Source organism: Parus major, chromosome 4 (assembly GCF_001522545.3).
Source record: "Parus major isolate Abel chromosome 4, Parus_major1.1, whole genome shotgun sequence".
In the NCBI taxonomy this organism is placed as follows: Eukaryota; Metazoa; Chordata; class Aves; order Passeriformes; family Paridae; genus Parus; species Parus major.
The window spans coordinates 24,281,453-24,307,602 of NC_031771.1; the positions used below are offsets into that span (position 1 = coordinate 24,281,453).

General features: G+C 39.5%; 1 protein-coding gene across 2 annotated transcripts in view; it reads left to right on the forward strand.

Moving 5' to 3' along the window:
- Positions 1-26,150, forward strand: part of CSGALNACT1 (chondroitin sulfate N-acetylgalactosaminyltransferase 1) — a 41,517-nt gene that overhangs the window by 9,331 nt on the left and 6,036 nt on the right. Inside the window, exons 3-7 of one of the 2 annotated variants that reach the window (XM_015625344.2) lie at positions 7,585-7,668; positions 15,282-15,538; positions 17,142-18,055; positions 24,263-24,479; positions 25,675-25,776. In XM_015625344.2, the coding sequence (XP_015480830.1) occupies positions 17,422-18,055; positions 24,263-24,479; positions 25,675-25,776 (953 nt within the window). In that variant the 5' untranslated portion in view covers positions 7,585-7,668; positions 15,282-15,538; positions 17,142-17,421. The remainder of the gene's footprint in view (positions 1-7,584; positions 7,669-15,281; positions 15,539-17,141; positions 18,056-24,262; positions 24,480-25,674; positions 25,777-26,150) is intronic. The other variant, XM_015625343.2, reaches the window with a different exon arrangement.

Sequence of the window (26,150 nt, forward strand, 5' to 3'; positions counted from 1 at the left end):
AGAGCTGATGTCTCTGTGTTGGGATACCTATGTCAAAATTAAGGCCTGAGTCTGCATTTGATTCTACATAAGCTGCAGCTAGAATTGGATTTTTGACAGTCTCCCAAGCTAAAACTGACATGGAGCTGCCTTTGTTTTCACAAGTTCCCAAAATAGCTGTTTTAAAATTAATCCAGAGAAGGCTGAGGTGATACAGGAGGTAACACAGAAATGAAAAGTTTCTGTTTTGCCCAGTGTATTATTCACCAAGCCTAGGATACCAAACTGGGCTGCAGTATCACCATTCTGATATACTGGCACTATTGTCAATACTGCACTTTTGTGTTCTCATCTATTGATAATCTTATTTAATGCCCAGAAATGTCAATTTATACTGAAATCTGGTAGGTCCCAGGAATTGAATTTTGACTACTGCTGAGACCAGACAGTGATTGTAAGTTCTTACTATGTTTCTGCCTTTTTGGTGCTTCACACTTTGTGTCCTCATTCCTGTCTCCAGAACATGGTCTCTTATGCTGAATAATTGCTTTGATACAGATTTTCACCAAGTGGACAGCCTCCCTCTTAGGCTAGCCTAAATTGTGATGTACTTACCACAATAATTTTCATCTTTCCTCAGGAATTTCAGTATGTGCAGTCCTGGCAGCCAGTACTTGATGTCTCTTTCCAGGGTTCATTTGATTTCTCCTATTTTTTCCTCTGTTTTGATGTGTGATTAGTTTGATGTAGTTTACATTACTGTACAGTGATGCTAACTGCATTAGCTCTGAGTAACCTGAGACATGCCGACTGACATTTGATTTTCAGTGGAATAATTACTGGGGAAGAGGTCTGCTTTGTCTTCACAAATATATTCAGATGCAACATATATTGTCATACATTATTTGTGCAATGATAGGCTGAAAAGCTCTGAAAGCTATGAAAGATGAAAAATAATAATCAATTCCTATGAAGTGATGTTGGGGTGCTTGGCAAGCAGTGCAGGTATGTGCAATGGACCTGAACTTCCACGTGGTGGAAGGAAACACAGTGATGCTGACAGAGATCAAAGAAGTAACACTGATAACCTATAAGGAACTGGCATGTTCCTCTTCAGTTTCTGTAGAGGAAGCTGGGTTCAAGATTTTTAGGGATATTTATTGTTCTCTGTCCTAGGAACTCAGAGTCCAGAGTGCTGAGCTGAGGCATACTTTTGGTCAGAGAGCAAGTACAAATTTATGCCAGAAATTCCCTCAGAAAATGATTATTCCATATGGCTTGTGGGAGATATCTAGGCTATGCTTTGACCTTATTTTTCAGGTTCTGTTGCTGCTCACCACGGCAATGGGAACATAAGTGGGGAAATGCTGGTCATAAATAAGCACTGATACCTTTGATTCAACTGCATCATGGGACTGGTGACTAGGAGTGTCTGAAGTGCAGAGCTATGGACTAGGGGAGAGAGGCAGAAAGCCAGATAGCAACACCTGCCTAGGGTCAGAGAGGAGGACTAATCTTTCTAAGATGAAGATATGTGGGAATGTGTCTTTTCTGACACTTTTTTTTTTCCTGCCTTGGTTTATTAAGTTCCAGTAAACAAAAAAAATATATCCTCTTTTTTTTATGTAGCTTGGCTGAGTCACTACATTTCATAACAGTCAGAGATTCCCAGAAAGTTTGTTGTAGCTGGATTCAGGCCCATTGGACTTGCTCAGATAAATACACTTGGTGGAAAGAGGAGTGTTAAGAACTTTCTAGCCCAGCCTACCTTTTGGAAGAACAAAAGCTGGTAGAAGCTGCACAGGGAAAATAAGAGAGCAAATTGAGTAAGGGTCCCTGTGTACTCATCACTCCTTCCTGAGAAGAGGTGTGGTTCTCATCCAAGCCCTGTTGAGCTCTCAAGGCTCTCCTGATGTCCTCTGCAGATATGTACATCTTGAAGATGTGAGGAGTTTTGTTGTTTGGTTGGGGTTTTTTTCCCAAACACATTTCAGAATCCAGACCAGCTGCTACAGCTGCTTCCCTTCAGCAAAACCGCTTCAAACCATGTTGAGGTTTTGTGGCTCTTTGTAGCTGCAAACCTACTCACAGCCAATTTCCTCACATTACGAGATTATTTTAGCAATGTAGTCATTCTAAGTGGTTCCACAAATGCGCTCTTTTATCTCCATTTGTTTACTCCTTACTTCTTTCTTCTAAACATGTTTTTCCATCTCTTTAGCAAAGCAAAGTGAGTCCTGGGCTCCAACAAGGGTATATCAATGCTAATGGAGGAGACTGGAGGAATGCTTGAGGACAGCACAATCCACAATTTAACCCAGTCCTTTTTGATTTGTAGGATGAAGGTTTCAGGTTTAAGCAGAGTGGTTTGTGTTTTCACAATCCTATGGCTTCTTTGCATGCATGTGGTCTGAGCATTAAGCATCAGCAATCAGATCCTGCAAACAGTCTGATGCATTAGGAAATCTAGACTGTGCTGTTTGTTTACTTTGAGCATAAATGTCATCTTGGTAAGTGATCTCCTGTCTTGCATACACAAAGTTTGTAAGTTGATTGCTGAGCTTAAATGGCATAGGCTGGGTAATGAATTTTAAAGTTTGCGTTTCAGATGTTTGGTGACCCTGCGAGCGTGACATGAAAGCAAAGCGCCTCTGAAGCTCCTTTCAGATATTCAATCATGGTGTATGTGCTGAGCTAATCAGAGGGATTTGACATTTTGATATTGAATAGATGAACTAAGGACTAAAAAATTTATTACTGCAATTTTCAATGAAGTCAGGCCATGGACTGGTCTTAGTAATGGCTCCTGTCAGATGGTCTACTTGCAATGTTCATTAATAGCAGTTACTACTACTGTACTGATGTTTTGGACTGTCAAAGAATTCTTTACAAAAGATTCTTTACAAAGAATCAGTATCAATTTGCATTCAGCAGATAATACTGTTCTATGCCTTGAAAAGAACATTTTTTTTCCTTTAAAATTAAACTAAAATTTCCACAATAAATTATTATGACCTTGGCAATAATTTAGTTTTTCCATTTAAGTGATATACAGATAATCTTTGCATTTTTTTTCTTCCAAGTAATTTGGGAAATAAGAAAACCCAAAATGTCCTGATCCCCAATCAAAATGGCATTCCAGAATAAAAGGGAAAATTGTTGAGAACGTGCCCACTTGTAGGGGGGAAAGTAGCAAAAGTTAACTACATGTATCTAGCTATAAGGCTCTAAAAATAATTTTCATGTTATGTCTGCACCTTTGAATCTACCAAGGATGCATGCAATCAGATGTGTTAAAAGCTTTGATTTCTGTCACTACAGCTGATTTGCTCTTAGTAGGAAATTACAATTTGTAAATGATTTCTCATTTGATTTCTTGGTAGTTCATGTGACTTCCTTGTGTTACCTGACAAGTATTAACAAACTGTAGTGTCAGTGTTCCTGAGGTTATGTTTCTTTGAATACAGAGTATTTTGTCTATGGCACAGCTAAGTGTGTCTTGACAATTTTCAGTTACCATAGAACTAGTACTACACATTACAAATGTTTCTCTTCTAATATCACATCAAATTATATGTATCTAGAATCATGTCAAATCAAATTTAGTGACCATCCCAGTAATATCCTTTTTGTGAGATTATTATTTTTTTTGGTTACATGTTTCCATATCTCTCTGATGAAATGCAAAGTTGAGTTCTACTTTCACAGTGAACCATCTCCTTTTAGCATCCCCTTTCAAGTAGTCTGTGCACTGTTTTAGTTGTGTGACAAACCTTATCTAGATACCTCATTTCTACCCTGGTGAAAATAGCAGTGTGTCCTTTAGAAAGCCTTCTTAGTGTTCCCAGGGATGGATGCAGGGTTTCCAGCTAAGATTGATCAGGTGTTTATTACACCAGGAAATGGCCTTGCCAGGGTCTTCAAAATCATGTGCTTCTGGTGTAGGAATTATTTAAACTGTACAGCTGGGCTGTCTTCTGCAGGTGTGGTGGAAGCATTTCCTCATCATTTTGTGATTTTTTTCTGGTCAGCTTTGCAGACTGAAGTGGATCATGCCTGGGAACTGACCTGTCTAATGAGTATAGCCTGCATCTTGCATTGTTGTGCCAAAGTGTGGGTTTGAGCTGAGGGATGGCTGTGTTTTCCAGTGCTTTGGAGCATGAGCAGTTGAACTTCATTTCTTTGCAGACCATAAAATGTGCTGCTAACAAATGCTCTATTGCATGAGCCTCTAGTGCAGTGTGTACTCAGAGAAAGACTCTTAGATTGAGCTACTCTGGAAAAGGAGACTGCCTCAAAGAAAGTCTTCCCACCCATTACAGCTAGTTGTCTTTAGTTTTCCCCCCTTTGACTGGACCATAGGGACTCATATCTAGACAGATTTCCAAGTGCAGTTCAGCATCTGAGGAAGCCACTTCTCAGCTGCTCCTCTTGTCTCTCTCCTGGCTGGGAATCCTTTTCTACCTGAGCTAATGGATATAGAAGGCCCATCCTATAACTGCAGTCTGGGGGCGGGGTTGTGTGTAGCTGCACTCCTTAAACTGCAGTTTTCTGCTCATAAAGGAGAATGTGCTTGGAGGGAGTGAATTTCATGGGGCATTCTTATGGAAGTCAAGAAGAAGTGTACAGAGCCTCCACCCAGAAAATGGTGCACACATCAAAATAGTCATCCTTAGGGTGTGCCCTTCCTAAAAGAAGGAAGTGCAAAATGATGCCGAGAGATGACAGCAGGGGTATTTACCTCACATTTGCTTCTCAAATTCCTCCTAGTGCTCCTGTGTGACAGACATGTGAAATTCCAGATCTGCCAACAAATGAGGAACCTCACTGTGTAGCTGCAATACGTGCACAGTATTTAGTTTTAGACTACTGATTTGAAAGGCTAGATGAGATTACAGAGTTCTAATTTGAAGGTATTTACAATTTTCTTACCCTTTTTCCTCTGGGCCGGAGTCATAGTTTGTACCATATTTAAGATTTCGAGGTTGATTGCCAGCACTAGTGTGTCATTTCAGTAGACCAGCCAAGTTGGTTCTGCCAGGGCCTCTGAAGTGGCCTGCACATCTGTTAGGGAGAAAGAAGAAGCTATGGGCCACCATCTGGTATTTGATGCCTTGCTGTCACAACAGATTCATTGAGGGCCCAACTGGACCTGACTTCCACTGTGCAAAGTGTGGAACAGCAAGGAACACAATTGGTCTGGAAAGGTATGCTGTGGGGAGATAGAAAATGGGTAGAAGAAACACCTAGAGAGTGTTCAAGGAGTGACAGGAAATTGTGTAGGTTTTACCTGGAGCAGACCCCGCTGCCTGGGAACCTGGACATTCTGAAGGGAATGCGGCAAGACCCCACATAGAGCAGTTGGTTCTATCATCACTGATAATGACGGCAATATTTGCCTCTGGAAGTTTGGATTAAATTGCTTTATTTCTTTAACAGTCTGTTTGAAATATCTTCTTACCATCTTTTGGTTTTTTTCATCCACAAATTACTTTTTTATCGACATGCCACATTTTGCTGTTCTAAGAGCTTCTCAAAAGCTTGCTATTTTTAGACTTGTAATAATGGATGTGTGCATGACTCCTCAGCTGGCAGGCAGCTTGTTAACTCAGACTGGTGCCTGGTTCTTGCATCTTTTTATATTTTGAGTCAGTTGTACCTTTTGAGGTACAATATCTGAAATAAAGCAGAAGTAGATGTATAAAACCAAAGGGGAGGCCCAGAACATCTGATTTTTGTCATATTCTTTCCTTTTTGTGCTGAGTGCATACTGGATCGGTTAGACTTGCTGGAGATACACTGAACTATTGCACTCTACAGGTTGGCTGATGTCTTGTAATCCTGTAAAAGTAACTGAAGTTAGAAATAGAACAAATAAACAATAGAACACTGGATTAGTCTTACAGGAGGCAAGTCAGTGTGTGAAACCCATCAGGAGGTTTTCTACTCCCTGACATGTTACCTTAATTGAGTCGTGGTTTTCTGCAGTAATGAACACCCTACAATTATGTAAAAGAAGTTAATTGACATTGTGTGATGATGGCTTTTCAGTGAAATAATCATGTGGACCAGGTGGTCTGGGGGAGCAATTGCCCCAGCCACCCATAGACAACTAACAGACTAGGTGGTTAAGGTAGCCAGGTAAATTCCCTGGGCTCCCATCAGGGGCGTGGGTAGATGGAGTCCAGGAGACAATTCAGGAGGTAAGTGCAGGAAACTGACCTTAGGTAATGTAATAAATTAGATCTGTCAGCATGTATGTCTCTTACAGTAAACAAGGGAGAGTTCTGAATATGATTGTCTATATGATAATCATGTTCTTTGAACTTTCCAGTTATTTCCATACACAAGTGTATTAATACACTTTTCTTTGTCCTTTTTGACTGCAACTTAATAGAATCAGGTGAAGTACCCATCAAGAAGAGTAGCTATTGAAATTGGCTGTCCTCTTTCAGAAGTTGCTAAAAGCAGTACCTAAACATGTAGTAGCATGCAGCTTCTCTGACAAGGAGATGGAAAAATACCAATTTTGAAGCAATGGAGGTCAAAATAATGGTAAAAATCCAGAGAAGTAATGAAGGAAAATTACATGTCCCAAACAGAAGAATCGTTTCTTGTGCATATCTGGTACAAAATACAAACTTATGCTTAGGGAATAGATTGATCGTCAAAATCACAAACATTAAAAATATTTTTTTGGTATACAAGATCTTTTTTCACCTTCCAAAGCACTTGTGTCCTCTAAGAGATGCAATGTAAATCATTACATAGATTACATAGATGGCTGATGTCATCTGATGTCTGCTCTATTGGGCAGATTTTCTCATCTATATTTTCCTTTAAGAACACAGGGATTTCCCACAGCTTCTTCAGTTTCACTGAGATTTTGTTATGCTTTCAACGCAAAGTTTGTTGTCAAGGGTGCGTGCCACAGGAGAGAATTAAACCACCAAAATCCCCTGTACATGCACTAACCTAGTGCTTAAAAATTCTTCCTCCATGTGAGTTTTGTTTAAACCAGATATGACTTGCTTTTTTGTCACATGATCATGCTGATACCATTTGCTCATATTTCATTCTTTCCTGTAGGAGCTTTCAGCTGCTGTTTTCCAACAAACATGTTCCACCAACAGTTACTTTCCTTCCTCTTTTAGACAAAAGGTTGTTAAATTCTCTTGACATTTGTCCTTAAGATGCCAGTACGTGAAAACTGCCTGTTATTTTGACTGCAGTTGGAAAAAGGAGATGCTTGTACATCTATAGGAGAAGAATTTTTCTTTTTGGGACTAATAAACTATTTGTAGTGAGACATTTCACTGCTGTTTCTAATAGCCCTTGTTGAACCCTTTTTCTGATAATAGAAAAACACAAGGAAAGAAAATAGTGGGGATGTAAGGAGTTAAACTGAGTTAAGCTGCTACGAGTTGGTGCTGAAAATGATACGATTTTAATATTCCACAGAGAACTGGATAAAAAGGAGGGAAAGGGGGAAAACTGTAAAGACACAGCAGCAATTTCTTCCTTTTGTTTCATTAGTTTACACAGTTGTGCCAGCACACATCCTAGCCAATTTTGTTAAAATAAAAATAATGCTGTCATTTGCAGACAGGTTTCCATGTGGAGAGAAACAAAGACTCAGTAGCATGAAGCTTCATCTCATAAGGAAATTTCTTTTCTTCAAGTATTCTGGTAGGCTGTGAGTTTACACTTTTTTCTCTATTCCTTTTTTCTGAAAAATGTTGCATGTAAGGAACAAGGATAAGTAGAAAACTGTTTTCTTTAAAAAAAAAAAAAAACTATCTGTGAAAAAAAAAATATTTATTGTTTGCATCAACTTTGATACAAAGTTACATTAAAACAAGTCAGATATTTTTGTGGTACAATGAGGAAAAATGTTTCAGAGTAAGATCATATTGTGTGCCTTATTTCAAAACTTGGCATGAAATGATTTTGGTTCTGATTGAAGCCTGAAATTCTTTCAAGAGGTAGGCTCTTTGGAACTTTTCAGGAAATGCTGAACTGACTGCAGGGTGTACTTCTGTTTGACAAAAGGGGAAAAAAGGATAGCTTTTGCTGGTAAAGGAAACTAGCTTTACTTATGTCGTCAATCAGCTCTGTGTTAGAGAGCCAGGATGCCTCTTGTGTGAACTGTTAGCATTTAATGTGTTTCTAGCTGAATGACTGGGTTTAAGAGCTATTGACAATATGCAATAACTACAATTAAAATCTCCTTAATAAACTACAGTTTTAATGACAGATACCAATAGAGTCAATGAGGGAACTGAAATTTCTTAAGGACCAATGAGAAAAATATGTTTATGGCTGTAATTTGGTATATCAGAGAGCTGTAAAATAAAACATCAGGCTGCTTGTTTGAATTGAGGTTTCTTATAAAGAAAACGAAAGATAGATTTCATTTTCAGTACGATTTGAGATCAGAGATGAAAATCAAAGTAACTGTGAGCAGGTGTCTCATTAACACTTGAAAATGTGGTTTGGTTTACTTAACTAAAGGATATAGAAATTTTTTCATAAAATTAAAAGAATATTTTTTTTCTTATAGCCACTTGACCAAAAGCAGTTTTCTGTGGACCTGTGTCCATTCTGATACCTTCAAAGATACAAAAACTGTCAGGAAGTGGAAACTTGAAGCACTTTGATTTGTAAAAACAAAGTAGGCATTCACAGCCTATTGAAATATTTTATCTAAAAATAAATCTGTGTAAGTTATAAAATTTCATACAAGGATAAACATTTTCATTCTGTTGAAATGAAATTATCTGAATGAAAGTTTGTAGATATCTGTGTTTTGCAAGATAGTTCTTTAATTTTTGGTTGTCCTCAGGTTTGGGTTTGGTTTTTTTCATTCCTTTTTGGAAGAAGAATTTCATGGTCAAGTGGATAGAAGACTGTATAATATTAAATATAAAAAAGCCTTCCTTTCTTTTAATCTCTGCCTAGGCTTTTTCTGCAGAGATTTTGCTGTGATTTATCTTTTCAAGTTCCCATAGTAAAGAATTAGCTAGTTTAATGATGAAGGTGAAGTCAGTGAGATTCAAGTATTATGTAAGCCCCAAATAAAAAAATGAAAAAGAAAAAGGAAACTTTTTCTAGAAAGAGAAAAACTGTTTTACTGAAATAACTGAAAGAGCTTGGGCTTTTCAAAGAATTGCTAGGAGATTATTTCCTGGTATATCAAGGAAATGCTGTGTCTTTGACCAAAACCACGTATCAAAACAGTGGTGATGAACTAAACGAGACCTTGTGGCATGTTGTTTCCGAGTAAGCACTAACCTGGAGGAGGAAGGAAATGGGGGCTGAATCAGGGGCCTGGCCTTTTCCTGTCTATCAGTACAGACCAGACTGACAGGGAAAAGCAGATCAGTGGAGCTTGGGGGTTGATACATCAGCTGTGAAAGCTGTTAATGCTGCATGTATTGGTGTTCTGTGCAGAATCTGGGTAGCTTCTCTAATACTGAACCAGGTTGCAGTTGTTTTCTGGCTTCCTGATTATTAGTTCGTAGCCTGAAACTTGATTTTCTGCTGTAATGTAAACCACAGATGAAAAATAATCTTGGTCAGCAAAATTAGTCCCTGTCCTGCTAATTCTTGCTCAGCCTAGATAATTTACCTAATCCCTTGACTATCAAAATGGTTTTTTCCATTGTCTCCTTTGCTCTTAATTATTTTATTTAAAACTGTGTATTGATACCACACTAGCCAGAAAATTTCATTTCAAGTACAAAGAGTTCAAAATTTAGGGCTCTGCATTACCGTAAGAATATAGCATTAGTCTTGTGGGAGCCAGATGTTTCTTCTCAGTTCCCAGCACATGCTGGACTCAGAAGGAAGGAAACCTCTTCCCCTGCCAACTCTGCTGGAGTTAATGAAGTTCAAGTCTACATCTAGCTTTGTACAGAGCATTCTAGCTGTACCAAGGATTTCTGGCAAGGAGAAGAAGACATAATCTCCAGGTCAGGCTGAATTGTCCAAACATCTTAAAACTCTATTGTTACCTTACAGGGACTTTGATAGGATAGATACCTCCAGTCACTGTTACTGTACTTTATCACCTCTCAGCTCTTTTCAAATCAGGGGGCTTTCACTGTACTGTGCACTTGTGGCTGAAGGGCTGAACTGAAGCTGAGTTCAGAAAAACATATGAGAGGTTTTACAGCCTTGACTAAATAAATCCTAGTTAAATACTGGAAGAGACACAAACTGCTTTCCACCCTGCAGCTCAGCCTAGCTAGGCTTTCCTGTTTCTGAGCACAACTTAGCCATACATGTTTGTGCATTTTTATCAATGGATAAATCATGCTCTTGCTTATTTAGATAGGTGCTAAATCTACCCTGACTCAAGACCTACAACATAGGTGTGCATACACTGGACTTCAGATTTCATTGAAAGTCTGACTGTGGTACTGTGGGATGTACATCTGGCAGAATTCTTGGGGTTCCTCACAAAATGTGACATTAATTTGAACTTTGTACAAGAAAATGTTTTAAGTAACAGTCGTGAAGAGATGGGTCTAAACCAGCAAGCATTCACAGAGTGCCCCCACATGTGTGTAGATCTCATCAATTTTACAGGCCTTGCTGCTGCTGACCTGAGCTTCTTTCATAAAACTGTGGTCATCATCATTCTTAAGAGGAATGACTGTTCATTCCTGTGCTGACAGTCAGGTTTTTTTTGCTTGTGTAAATCACTGAGAGTGCATGTGTAAACATTTCAAAGTGAAATAGTGGAATTTTTTCCCAAGTCCAGAATTAAATGGATAAGCAAAATTCATCCCATTATTTGTTTTAATTAGGAAATACTAAAGGATCTTGTGTTATATCCTTATTACTCTGATTCTGAGATATTTCAGAAGCTGGCATAGATTTGTGTTATGTTAAAGCTGGGTTAGTCTATCTGGAAGCTTCCCACATGCAGAGAAACTGTTGAATTAGATCTTAAAATGAAGTAAATTGGAGTAGCATTATTCAGCTGTTCCCTGGGTGTAGCTTGTCCTTGTTTTGTTAGCTTATTTCCTACAAAAAGAAACTGTTCTCAGCATGCTGCTATATTAGATGTTGTGTAGGGCTCTTGCAGCATCATGTGATTGGAGAAAAATGCTCCTCTTTTACACATCTACAAAACAGAGATGGTATTCACCTAAATGGATGTAAAAGTGTTGGTCATATTCAGAAGATGCTGATCTTCCAGCTAAGTTGGACATCTCAGCTGTCCAGCCCTACTAACAATTTTTAGTTCTGGAAACTATGATGGTTTGCTAATTTGCTCTTAAAAGACCAGGCTGAATTCTAGCTCAACTCAAAAGTATATTTTTCATCTCCATTTTAGCAAAGTTCAAAACATTTTTGGAGAAACTGTATTCCTAAAACTCCAGGCCAGAGCCTGGTAATGAGAAATGGACCTTTAGAGAAAAGCCTTGTCATTTCTTTCTTGAAGTAGCATGGATTAGGTCTTTGTGAGTCACAGCACCTCTGCAGCAGCAGTGCATGCTTGTCATCTCTGCATTTTTTCTTTGGAGCCTGACAAGGCATGGATCTGTCATGTCCTTACTGGAGGAGGGACAGAGTAGTGAAAACTCACAGGAAAGGCTTTTGGAAGCACCCTATAGTACCCCACTAACAGTTGCACTGAGGATGTGCAGGTTACACATCTATAGATCAGTGTGTATAGCAGAGAAGGGTGGTGTGTTTTGGTTGTAAAGTGGAAATCTGAGTACCTCATACAAAAAATAGCATTCCTAACACAGACCCTTGCAATGGTTGGTTATTGATCTCTGGAAAACTGCCAAGTCTTATACAGATAACATTGTTCTGGGGCAGAGAAAGCAGTTTTAGGAGTGTTGTAGTAACTTGAAATAATGGGGTTTTTATCAGAAAAAGTGTTATTGGTGTGTGGAGATAATTTTAGGTGTTACACTAGTTCTTTTCAGATGTTGTTAGAACTTAATTACTGTTTAATCTCGGTGTTTTGGTTTTTTTTACTTTAAAACTAGTTTGATTAACAGTGGAGAAAGGAAAGCAATAGTGCTTTCACTCTGGTGTGTGTATACACATAGACAAACCCACACACAAAATAGGTATGCACTGGGAGGACAAAGGGACCTCAATACTCCTTCTGAGTGCTTTATTTAAAACAGAAATAATGATACTGTAGAAGAAATAATTATTACTGGATGTCTACTGTAACAGTAATAATGGCTACCATGAAAGTTGAAACAACCCTGGTATGTTTATTGCATATGATAGCAGAAGGCTTTCAGAGTAATCTTGAATTTTGTTCTGGACTGTCTTTGGAGAAGTTGCTTTCATGAGCAGTGAGACTACATGTAAGTGGATGGTCTAACACAAGTACACATGGACCTCAGAATTCAGCTTAAGTGGCACAGCAGATAAAGTTACTACTTTACCCTGATGAGAGGAGCCCAATTAAATTAGCAGAAATGGGGTCCAGATACTAAGAAAGACAAAAGTTAGGACTTCTGTGCTGGTTTTGTAGCTTCCAGAGTGAAAAGTCTATAGCTGTATATTGAATGTAAGCTCCTTCTTGAATGAAGCAGCTACTTTTGGTTCCCTTAGAAGAGGAAAATATAGTATTTCCAGGACTGTTAAAGCTTTGAGGGTTTCTTCTTTTGAAGACAACTTCTAACAGTTGTTGTAACCTATTTATGAGATGATGAGACTGTAACTGTTATTTACAGAGGGGAACAGTGTAATTGTCCTTCTGTGGGCAGGGTTGGATGTTGAGAATGTCTGAGAGAATGTGTGACAACGTAAGTCTGGAATCAAAGATTAGGAAATGAAGAGTTTTACTGTAAGTTGTCTACTGTCTTTAACTATTAGAATTTAACATTTTCATTCTGGATACTATTTCTCACTAATCCTTTATTTGGATTGAAGATTGGAAACCAGACATTAAGACTTTGAGTTTTTGTTTGGGATATGTGTCAACCCAAGAGGGAGCAATAGAATTTTTAACAAGGGACAATGCAAGAAGGTTAAGAAGGTGCATCCAGACAGTTTATCAGATAGGCTTTTTTCTTTATTCAGCCTTTTGTTTAATTCAGTGCTGGACAGATGAACTGGGCTGTGAAGTAATCAAGAAATCATGATCTGGCCATAAGTCTTTGCATAAATTTTAATCTTTGTATAAAGTGTGCAAATTTTTATGTGAGACTCAATTTTAATCCCTGTGACATGTCCTATTCTGCTGAGTGTCTTGGATTTCTGTTGAGAAACTAGGGGGAAAAATCTTGTTCCTAACATTTAAAGCAGACTAATTTGTCTGCGGTGCTATGCACAGTCCTTGTAATTAAGAAGTTCAAGGCAAATTACAAGTGGCTACAGAATGTCTTTCTCTATTATCATAAGGCACTTAAAGTCTGGGTGGAACATCTGTTTCCTCCTCCCCACAGCTCATTTCAGAGATTATTATGATTCTAGTGAAATCTCACAGTGACATGTGCTGCTATTCAATGAAGATGTTTCAAACATCTACACAAAAGCTAATTGCAGCTTCTGCCACTTACTGCCTCTACTGAAAAAAAAAGAAAATAAAAGGAATTTCAAAGTTTTGTGAGCTAAAATGGGAGTTGCCAGTCTGAGTTACACCTACAATAAGAAGCTGTGGCAGAAAGTACTTAAAAACATGGAATTATCTGGCATTGCTCATGTCATGTGTGCTGAGAGATTGCTGCCTGTGCAAATATGACTGAGCTTCTGCCATTCATTTCTATACCCAGCATGAGGAGTGCAGAAATTGTGGAGTTCAGAGGGGAGATACATATACAGAGATACTTTGGTTTGAGGCCCTTTCTCCTGCACAGATTCTCAATGTGGTTTTTGAGAGTCAAAAATTCAGACTTGAAATACATTGGCATTTCTGTGCAGAGATGAATTTCCTGTATCTCTACAGTCAAATAAAAATTCAGATGTTGGTGAGAAACAGTAACGGATGCATACCATCTGAAATTTCAAACCAAACAACTTTCCATTTTTTGCCACTCCCTGTGATTGGGTGCAGCACCCTCCACTGTGCAGAAATGTTTACAGAGTGCTTAGAGTGATGACAGAATCTGCTTCTGTGTTTGGAGTATTTTTTGGACCCAGGCTCCTTGAAAACAAGTGAAAAGCACCTCTGTGAGCTGGGCTGACCTCTGGCTGGGCTAACAGGTTGAACTGAGGTTGAAGATGTTTTCACAAGTGAAGGCTTTTTTAGAATTAATGTCCCTTTCCACAGCCACCAGACTAATCACTGTGTATTTGTTAACAGCTTCTCTTTGCTAAGAGACTAATACTGATGCAGCTGACTGCTGTGAAATACAGAGGCGTTTTTGTCAGTTCCTGGAAAAAAACCCTGACATTTCAGTTTGTCTTCTCTTCATCTCGGTGTGAAACTGTGTTGGTCTGGTGAAATCAACAGAATGGTTGTTAGGAGGAGTTACCATCCTTGCCTGGTCCTTGCCTATGCAGCTGAGATGCCTTAGCTGTGACCACCTTTGGTGTTGATTTAAAGTAACCTGCTTTTTTTGGAACTGATCTGGATTTGGACTGCTTTCACAAGCATGCCCATGAGATAGTAGTACAGTAACATCTGTATATTTAAATGTCAGTCACTGTAAGGCAATGCCACTGGAGCTACCAGTACAATTTAATAAGACAGATCCAGAGGGCAAGCAATGAAAGCTTCTTGTCAGGATGCCTCCACTCTTGATGGTAAAATCCCTTTGAAGAAGGTTAAAATCCACATGGTCTCAATTCTTTACTATGAAAACAGTGTTTCAAAGAACAAAGTAACTCTGATAATTTACTGTCCGGAAATGTTTATAAAGATGCATCTTTGATGGGGGAGATTGCAAACCAGAAAACTATATAGAAAAAAGATAATACCCTGAAGAGAGAGATACTATATTTCAGTAAAGACAGCTATCTATATACACATACATTCTAACATCCATGTTTGAAGAGCTCTTTGCCCAAAACTGAAATCTGTTGCTGCTTACAGAAATGGTATGTTTATCTAAGCCATTGAGATGTAATTTCAGTTTATACCATGTTAGTACAACTAATCCTTTCACTGATGTTCAGCTTCTGCCAATTCAGTCAATGGAGTAATTGTGTGAAGGGAAGCATACAAGCACAGCAGTGTTTTATGTACTACATCTCACCACTTCCTGACCCTGTCTCCCTGCACACTACCTTCTTACAGTCTTCTAGCCAGATCTGTTGTACAGTTAGAAATGCCCAGATTAATTTTCCCTGCTTTGACAAGCTCCTTTACATTGCAGGAGGCCAACATTTTTAGTGCATCCATAGGAAGCGTCTCCACTACAGCCTTTCACCACACGAGAGACAGACTGAAGATGTAGGCAGCTGACAAATGTGAAAGCAATGAAGAGGTGTTCTGAGGTTGACAGCGCTTTTCATAGTACACGCATTTGCTGGGAAAGGCATAAGAAGGGAGATAAACAGGCGATGATTTTGGCAAACTGAGAAGAAGCTGTAGCAGACCAAGATGTTCCAAAGAGAAGATCACATCAAAAAGGTAAGTGTGCCATCTTCATCCTGTCCTTTTCTCCTGCTGCTTGAAAATTTTCTAGAAAATCAGCAATTCTTCCTTTGAAAATGCTGACATTTTCTGGAGAATCCTATAAATGCTATAAAAGTAATTTCACATTACTTTGAAAAAAATACAGTACTATTTTTATGGCTCATTCTAGCCCCCTCAATTCCTGCTCAAAGTTGGGTTTTTTCCCAGAAGCTCTGCAAACTGATAAATAATAACATTCCAAACATCAGAAATATCTCTGTGTAACTGCTGCATATGGAGAAATAGTCAATCAAGACAGAGTGGGGGGAAAGTCATAGGGCAGTTTATAAAAAGTCCTACATAAGACTTTGATTTGAGACTAGAAGTAACAGAAAATAACTCTTAAAGTCTTATTCTTAGTCAAACTGTTTTTACTTAGGGGTGTGTCAGCAAGGATGTATGCCTAAAAGGACTGTGACTCTCTCTGTCAAAAGAGTGTCACGATGTCATGCATGCATGCAAGGGGAGAGCATCAAGGGGTTAATTTGATTGTATTTGTGTCTAACAAAGGGTAATCTAGGATGCTACTCAACCTTGACCTAAGTATACAGTCAGCTGACTAAATGATGAAGTTCTTTGTACCAGCATTGGTTTGGGCCAAACCCACGGGATTTTGAAATTCCTTCTGGTAATGTTCTTAACACAATTTTTTAAATGTAGCATATAGCCAGATCAATATTCAACTTCAATCATCTAAGTTTTTTCCCTTTTCTATATATACTTGAAGAAGTTTAATTAAAAATTATAATGTTCCCAGTTTCGCCTTCTCTATAGTCTACAGTCCTGGGCAGACTGGAAAACAGAGTAGTACTGTACATTTTAGAATGGCTTTTCGTAATGTTATAAGAAACAGAAGAGGGTCTTGAAATGTTAAACTACTGTGCAATGATGACAGTTTCAAAATTGCAACAAAGCTTCTGCTGATTTTGAGTAAAATCAGTCTGAATGCTCCTGGAAAATATCCTCTTCCTCATTATTTGTTTTTTATGGGAGCATCTCATAGGATATGTCAAACAATGACAGTTGCAGTAACTGGTCTTTGATAACAGTTCTTAGTTTTCTGGTTATCAGATTTCTGCTCCAGATCAGGCTTCATATATTTGAATGGACCATGCCACTTGGTGTTTTGGAAAAAACATGCCTGGAAGCTAAAATATATGTGGTAGATGTGGGACTGAGTGCCTTCCTTTCAAAACTTGAGTGAACACTCCAAGATTTGAGAACATCTGAAAGGCTGTCAATGCTTGGATAAACTGAGTACTTTAGCATCTGATCACTAGACCCCTCCAGTAATTCTGAAGCATAGGAGTCCTTGAGGCCTGGACTAGTTTTCCATTGGCAATGGGCCAAGCCATGTTATTGACGATGAAAGGGATGCATACAGGATTTTTCACATAAGGATCTTGACACTTCTATGGTCTTAGCTGAAGCACTTCACAGCTTTGAGTTCTGCTAGAGCAGCTGAGAAACTAGGTAAATTAGAACACTCTAAATGGTCTGGACTGAATGACCAAATTCTAACCTGTCTATCTTTGTGATTTATCTTTCATGTTCTCAGGCTCCATCTGCCACGGTCTGATCACATTGCAGCAACATAGGTGTTGCCATGAGGATCAGGAGGTGTCCTGTCTGCTTCATAACTTGTCTTCTGGTTCTGCTGGGTATACACCATAGAGAGCTCCATATAGAGGCAGAGCATACATTTCAACACAGCTGACAAACCAGTTCCTGCACATACATGCATCTGTGTAAGACTACTCCAAGATCAGAGGCCTCTGTGGCACTGCATGTATATAAGAACTGGTGCATGTGTGTAGTTAGACTCTGCTTTTTGAGATATGATGGTCCGACGCGGATTTATTCTATTTCTTCCCCGACTTGTAGGCCTGCTGGTGGTGGCCTGTTGCTCAATGTCTATCGTTTATATGTTGGCTTGCACACCCAAGGGTGACAACCAGCAGCTTGCCTTGCCCAGGGTGCACAGTCCGACCGTGAAGGAGGGATATGAAGCCATTCTGCAAGAGCGAGAAGAGCAACACCGTAATTATGTCATCAGCTTGAAGAAACAAATTGCCCAGTTGAAGGCTGAGCTCCAGGGCAGGACTGAGCAGCTTAAGGACATGCAGAACCAGTACCCAGACTCCTTGGACATTCAGCTTGACCACAGTAAACCAGAGAAGGCCCAAGCCAATCTGTTGGCTTTCCTCCGTTCCCAAGTAGACAAAGCAGAGGTGCACAGCGGTGTTAAGCTGTCCACAGAGTATGCAGCGGTGCCCTTTGAGAGCTTCACCCTCCAGAAGGTGTACCAGCTGGAGACAGGGCTGACACGGCACCCAGAGGAGAAACCCGTCAGGAAGGACAAGCGAGATGAGTTGATAGAGGTGATCGAGTTAGCAGTGGGGAGCTTGAACAAGCCAGATGGGGTCAGCAAAGCAAAACCCCATGTATACACTGCCTCCGACTTTGTTGAAGGTTGGTATGCAGAGGGCAGGTTAGAAGGTCCACACAGTGCTGGGGAGGAGTTCTGGTGTGACTGAGTAGCTGAGGGAGATGGGAGCTGTGTCAGAGCACAGATGTCTGGGATGGTGCTAATGCTGTGACCTAGCAATGCTGTCTCAGGCACAATTGCAAAATGGCAGCTTTCCTGGGGAACAGGACTTTGTGACAGCAAAGCCTGCCAGTCTCCTGTAGTGACACCAATGTGCGCTCACAGCTCTCTAGTCATGCACTTGCCTCAAAATTGACAAAGCAAGGAGTGACTGACCAGGCTGCAATCCCAGATCTACTTCCACTGTTAACACTGGCAACTGCAGTTCAAATCCATGCTGTCATTCTCCTCCTTTCTGTTTGTTGCTTAGTTTATCTTTTCAAAATATGTTTCTACAGTTTTTATAGGTGCTGAACAAATATGTATGACTGTTTGGCACCAGCCCTTCCGTGCAAGAGCATGAGGAGACAGGAGATGTTTCCTGCCACACATTACTTAATATCAATTAAGCTGTGAGCCTGCCTTTATGCACAATCAAGAGTCATTGAGTGGGTACAGTGCAGCAAGATGTGGGGAAGAGATGAACTCTAGTGCTTGCTCTGTGGAGGTTCTTCATGGTTCTTCAATGGTCTTGTTGGCTTTCTTATACCATGGTGATATACTCCAGAGGGAGGAAGCCTTTCACATAACGCAGAGCTCAAGAATTTGGAGGCCTGTGTGCAGCTCAGTCTGAGCTTAAAGAACCTTTCTTGTGTCCTACCCTCTGGGGCAGGTCCTTACTTCTGTAGGCGCAAGGGAACAAATTCTAATTCTCACTCATCAGTGCAAACTGATTTGTTTGCAAATGTAGTGATCCATGTATTGGGGCTAGAAACAGATAATTGGAAGAAAATTTCCCTGCCAAACCCCTTTGGAGGTCTCTTATCACCTCTTGTCACTCTTTTCCCCCGACTTCATTCTCCCAAGGATGGCAAAAACTGCCAAAAATCCATTGCTCTGTGTAACTTCAGTATGTGTAGGGAGGACTGAGTTATCTGTTCCAGTTCTGCTTTCAGGTATAGCTTGGACTCTAAACTTGTTTTGGAAACGGTGCTCTGCAGGTGCTACTGCCTACACAGTAGGTGAGTAATAAACTGGACTCTGTGTCAGCTTCTGGCAACTTAGTAAAAGTCTAGCAACACAACAACCATGAGTCCATTAATCCAGCCACCAAGCCAGCTGTTTTCATTTTCTGGAACTACCATGGGCAGCTTGAAATTTCTGGGAGTGCCTAGGTTTGCACTGAAAGTAATAGCACTTACCCTCTAAGTGTTTTCCAGCTGCTTTAGCAATAATAACATACAAAAGCTGTGTGCCTCTCTTATGTTAAATGTGGGGCCACCCCTCTCATCTTAAGGTTGATCAGGTGGAGAGATGTACTAAAATGAAAATCAGGTAATCAGGATCAGAGATAGGATTTAAAATCTGAGCTGCTGCTGTCAGTATGTGGGATTTGTGTCCTTGTTTCTGCTCTATTCCGAGATGCCTTTGACACCATCTTTACTCAAGCGTGTTACTGATCCTGAGTCTTGCTAGAACATAGAGTTATGCACAGTAATCTTGTTTTCTTGGGTCTCCCATGTGGATTTTTCTGTTCTCCTGGATCACATCTGGCACCTGCTATCACTTTTTCAGTACTAGTTCATTGCTAGCATATGCCAACAGGCAGGGTGGTGGTGTGTGGCAATAAACTCAGCTGGGGTCTGTATCTCTTCCTTTTTTTAATTTTGTGCAATTATTCTTGTCTTTGCAGAGGGAAATGTTTCTTCAAACACTTCTTGCATTTAAGGAGAAATGTTTTGTCTCTGTGGCTGGGGTAGCTTAGTTTTAAGTGTTGCATCCTCTGGAGTTTCTAGACAGAATTAGTTGTGTACAGAAATTAGACTATGACCCTAGTACCCTACATCTGAGTTAAACTCCTTCTCAGCAGATTTGCTGTTACATGAAATTTGGATAGGATTCACAGTTCTTCTTCCAGAGTAATAGCTGACACGTAGTGGAATTTTCCATTTTTCCCCCTTTAATCAAAGCCAAGAGAGCCACACCTTCTCCCTGGAGCTGGAGATGTATCCATCTGGCTGTTGCTCTGTTTAGCTTCCCTCTTGACAGAGGCACTTGGGCTGTTCAGCTGCTGTAATGCTCCCCTCTCCCCCTTATTCCTCCCACTTATGTACCAAGTTCACTAGCTTTCTGCCAAGGGGAGCCAGTAAGAAACATCATGGGAAAAAAATCAGAAATTCCTGTGTATTATAAGCAGGCAAAGGACTGCTCTGTGTCCAGTAGAAAGCCAGTTTTGCAGGAAGCAGCATAACAGGTCTGGCCATTAATTTATGTAAATAGCAGCAGGGCTGAATAGATCTGGGAGTCGTTCATTTTCTCAGAAATGGAGATAATAATTTGGAGACTCTGACAAGCCTCAGTAGTGTGTTCCGTAAGTGATTGGAATCACTGCCTGATTATTTTCTTTCCTAATATGAACAGTTCCAAAAAATCCCTGGATTGCTTAAGAAATGCCCTGCCATAACACGTTTAAATATACTGGATCATAAGTTTTCCTGCTTGAAGTATGTGTCTGCCTAGTGACTGGGATTTTAATCAAGGTCTCAGAGGCAAATGAAAAAGGGGTAGTTTTGCTTTCTCAAATGGGCAGCTACTGGTGGTGTTCTACCTGATGGAATTTTGTCATGGAAGTTTATTGGGAGAAAGGAATGATGCTTTTCATCAAAGGATAAGATGCTGTAGTTTACTGCATGTAAAGTGGGAAGACCATTGTAGTACTGAATTAAAATGAAGACAACAAATTCTGATAAACCCTCATAGGGACCTCCTACATCATCTAACAGAAGGGAACTAATGAACATGAGTCCAGGGGGTGTTTCTAGTGACACTAGAAGACTTGAAGCCTGTAGTCTGTGGAACTGAGGCTAGAATTGTCATCTACTCAATGTATTTTGTTAAGAATGCATGGCTGTTTGCTAGTTAAACATTTCATGTAGATGCACATCGGTGACATTTGTTAGCCTGCCCTACCGAGTAGACATCAGGAATTTTCCATTTCTTTAGAGAGCCCTGGGAATTGCTGCTCTGAAGACTGGAGACCTACTGCTCTTTCAGCAATTCTTCAGCCCAGGCCATTTTTGCTTCTCACTTTTTCTTTTCCTTCATCTTAGGGCCATTTTATCTGCTGACACAGAGCTCCTGTTTACTTTTTTACATTGGGTTTCCAAAAGCTTTAACTTTTCTCCTTGCCTCTGAAAGAAATGGTGCATATTCTGAAACATATCTGCTGTAATGGAAGCAATAGATGATCAATTAATCTTCTTTTATCCCTATTGAATATCTAGCCTCTCCCAGGCTTTCATTTCAGAAGCGATCTTTTAATGAAAAGGTTTTTTTGCTTACTTTTTTGAGACTGCTTTTTTCCTCTCCTCATACTTCATATCTTGGAATTGAGGCTGTTTGACACATCTTCCTGAATCACGTAGAAAATCCTGGTGGCACAAATAAAGTAGAGCCTTTGGAAATGGAAAAAATTTGTAAAAGGCAGGATGTTCTTCTGGGTGAGTCGCCACAGTGACTCAAGACATTCAGACTCATTTCCAAGGCTCACTGCCTGCCCTTGGGCAAATCACTTTGTTCTCTGCTTCTAAAAAGAAGATACTTTAAATGGAAAGAATATGCTTAAAAATGGAAAACAAAAAAATGGTTTAAATATGCATAAAGAGTAGCCATATTTAATTAGAGGCATTAAACTTGCATATTCTCTTAAGTATAAAATGTTAGGATTATAAATTCTTGGATTACCATTTTGCACAAGGAAATCTTGCCATCACCTAAGCTACTTGTTTCCAGCTGTAGTAGAAGTACTAAATAAGAACAAAACTACAGAATTAGAAGCAGCCTCTATGTGCATAGCCCTAGGAGGGCCCCCAACTGGGTCACAACTTGCATTCTTCTTTAAGGTACTTCTTATTTGGCAAGGCTTCCTTTATTGTGCAGTACATCTCTCCAGGGAAGTGGTATTTGTGGGGTCATTGTTTCTCAGCTGGAGTAGGTAGAAGAGAATGTAAAAGCAAAAGCTGAGATGTTGTGTGGTAGACACTATTAGATTTGTTCATTTAATTTAGATCTTTTTTATTATGAAAAATGTCATTTCACTATCTCAAACATACGAAACAGTCCTATCAATTTATCTCTAAAGAGAATGCAAATCAGATTTAATTTAGAATTTTGTTTAGCTGAATGTCAAAAGGTTGCCTTAACCTTTCAAACACAAACTTCCTTGGTAAAACCTATGTTAAAAAACTGCCTGAGCAAATGAGTGCACCCAACAATGCACTTGGATAATCAGCAGGCTTTCTGTAAGAATAAATGGGTGAGCAGAATTCAAAGGCCCAGATTTCTATTCTCTGGCCACCAGGAGGAGGAAGTCAAGGGACTATTAGGTCACTATTCTGATGAGCTCCAGTTTGGTAACAGATGTAGTTCATGGTCTGCAGCTTGGGCTGACTCTGTGAAAAAAGCTAGGAGGAGTCAAGGGCATAACTTTGAAAGATTAGCAGTAAAATAATTATGGAGCTGCTATCTCCCTAGATTAATTTGCTATGCTAGAAGAAGGATTGGAGCATTTGTTGAATCAGCTTATATTAAAAATAAAACATGAAGTGAATAACAGATCAGTAAATCTGCATATATTATTAGCCAGCTGAAGTGTTCATTAAGAATAAAACACTTGGAGAATGATAGTGAAGATAAGACAGTTCACAGAACTCTCTCCAGATAAAATCACACCTCATTAGTCTTTTGATTATACCAATGTAAAAGCTGCAATACAAGACAAAGAGATTATGTCACTTTGATCTTTGAAGAAAGTTTTGACCCAGACCTTCACAAGAAATACAGACAGAGCTGACAGTCTATGGTCAGATGCCCAGCAATGTTACACATCAGGGAATAACCAAGATTATATAAAAAAAAGAGAAAAAAACAAAACAAAACAAAAAAACACCTTATTTTGGTCTTGTTTTTCATAACCAGAAAAAGCTCTGCTTCCTAGCCAGAAGGAGAGGGGAAAAAAAAAAGAAAATAAAAACAAGTTAAGGGGAGGAGATTTTTCAGGATATTTGTGCTTGTCTCTAATTTCTGCAAGAGATGGAAGGCATTACAATTATACTCTTGTACTGATTAAGTTGTTAAGATGTTTACAGTGGCTTAATGAGTAGTTAGAATTAGCATTAATTTTTCTTTCTTAAACCTAATGGATTTTCCAGTGAAAAAGCTTTATGTCAGTATACACTCTAGAGACTGAAGTATCATTTAGAGTGGGTAAAATCTTCAGGCTTTTTGCCAACTTGATCTTATTTAGGATGTTATAATATTTCAGTGGGGCATTATCAAGGCTTTTATAGTTCATGCTGGCCCTCAGCATGAACCAGATCAATTTCACCCATCAAGTATGTTGAACATTCCTTCAATACAGGAAATAAACACATGATTGTATTAATTTAGTATCCTGGTCTAGCCTCTGACAAACAGTAGTGTCACCCTTTCTGACTTGAGCAGGAGTGGGCATTCATGAAGGAAATAGCAGTCTCTTGAGGGCTGAGTAATGGGATAGTTTTGTCCTGACTGGCAGTAGGTGAGGTTGATGGCTGGGGCATGGTGGAATAGTTCTGTCGGGGGGCTTTCCAGAGAACCTCCCAGCGCTCATCAGGAAATTGCATTTCTGGGAGATGGCCTAATCCCTCCTGTTGCAGAAAGGCAGACTGCCTTTGCAGTCCCTCTGCATCTCATTACCATGGATGCCTGCAGTGCATCCATGCAAAATGGAACAGTCTGAAAAATAAGGACAGTATGTCTGCTGGGTTATACTGAGGATGAGCAGTTTGTAACCTTCAGAGGTTTGTGACTCAACCAAACCTTGGAATGTGCCTGCAAGAATACCAAACAGACCCTGCAACCCAGAGCTGTGTCCCTGCTACAGTGATGGTCTCTTCACAGTTATGGTGGACTGTGTATTGGTTTAAAAGTGAATATCCCATTGCCTCTGCTGTGTTTTCAGCTTAGGTGTAGCAACTTCAGACTTTCTCCTTTTTTCCCCCCCAGGAGTCCAACTTTAATCCAAAGATCTCTTCATTTTTGTTTTCATGCAGGGATCTACCGCACAGAAAAGAATAAAGGCACATTGTATGAGCTGACTTTCAAAGGAGATGTAAAACATCAGTTCAAGAAGATTGTTTTATTCCGGCCATTTGGTCCTGTAATGAAAGTGAAAAATGAAAATATCAATATGGCTGACACACTTATTAATGTCATTGTGCCATTGGCCAAGAGAGCCAGCAAATTTCGACAATTCATGCAGAACTTCAGGTGGGTTTCCTTCAATGCTGCCTTTACTTTTTCTTACTTGGAAAGTAAGATGCAGTTAAAGGAGTTATCAAGACCTCACTCACCGCTACTTTTACATAACAGTTCATTGTGCCACTAAGTGATTTTTGAGATTACAGACTGAAAGGCATTTGGTTGTTTAATGCATTGTGATTAGCAGTAAAGGCAATTATATTCCAGTCATCAGGGTTTCTGATTTGCATGTACCTGATTTAAGAGTCTCAATCTGTTTGTTTGGCACATACAATTGTGGCAACATGAGAATTTCATGCAGTGGTTGCAAAAGAGCATTTCTGAGGAAAAGGGGAATCAGTGTTCCCAGACACTTTGCTAGGCTCCATTAGATAAAATATTAAGGCAACAGAAGGCAAGAAGGAAATGTGTTTGAATTTTCAGCATAGTTACTCTTAAACTATTATTTTTCAGCATAGACATGATGTTCAGAGGGAGAACTTAACTGAGATGTAGCTTTAAATAGCTACCCAGAAAAGACTATGTTATCAAAAGATACTGACTCTTACAATGGGATGTTTTGTCTAATTACTGCCATCTAAAAATAGGCTCCTTGTCTAAATTAACCTTCTGATTATCTTGTTTTAGACTGGGAGAAATCGCCCTCTGGTCATGCTGATCTCTCTGCTGATTATAGATGAACTCTTGTTAGCTAAACTTAGTGCAAGTGAGGCATGGTTCTAGCATTTCTTCAGATTGGTTTCACCCTTGAGCTACGAATTTCATCTCTGCTTAATACTTACATTTTAGTAAATGCCGAAGATCTGAACTCTGAAATATCTGTTACAAAAATTCAAGGCTATGAGGTAGGGTATAAAAATCTCCCTCCTCATATTCTCCTGAGTGCTGAAGTTATTGCCTGCCTGGTCATTCTTCCTGGGGCTTGATGGCCTCTTTTAACAATGGTTAAAAGAGGCCATCAATTATATTATTAATATAATAAATGCTGCTTAGAGAGCTTGTACCTAATCTGCTTAAAAGATAGACTTCTGTCCCTTTTAAGGGAAGGAAGTGAGCTGCTTTGTCAGGACAAGAATGTCTGTCAATGAATTATGTCCCCAGGAAGGCCTCCAAGGTTCACCCTACTCTGCCTTCCCCAGCTGCTGTAGGTTATTGAAGGAAGCTAACTTCTGGGACAAGTCACCAATCTGTCTCTTTTCTCCAGGGAAATGGGCATTCAACAGGATGGGAGAATTCACCTCACTGTAGTTTACTTTGGAAAGGAACAAATGAATGAAGTCAAATCAATACTTGAAAATACCTCTAAGTAAGTACCTGAACATCTGGTATGTGCTGTTCACATACAGTGATCCTATGTGGAGATCTGAAAACTCAAAACTCATAGTTCTTCCAAAAGGTTGTAAAGTGCATTGCAGAAAATAGCTTTCTTTTCATATCAAATAAAAATGGTGTTACTCAGAGTCTGATAGAGTGGTCTTTAGAACTGCAGAGCAGATTTTAACTCAATTTACCTCAGTGCAACTGCTTTTTTTTTTCTATTTTCCTTCCCCCCTACTAGTTACGCTAGTAACTCTTCAGTTCTTTGGAAATGACTTTAACTGTTAGGACTGAAAGCTGATTTCCAAAGGCAGTGGAAGACAATTTCAGTAGAGCACAAAGGAACTGGGTACTATTGGCCAG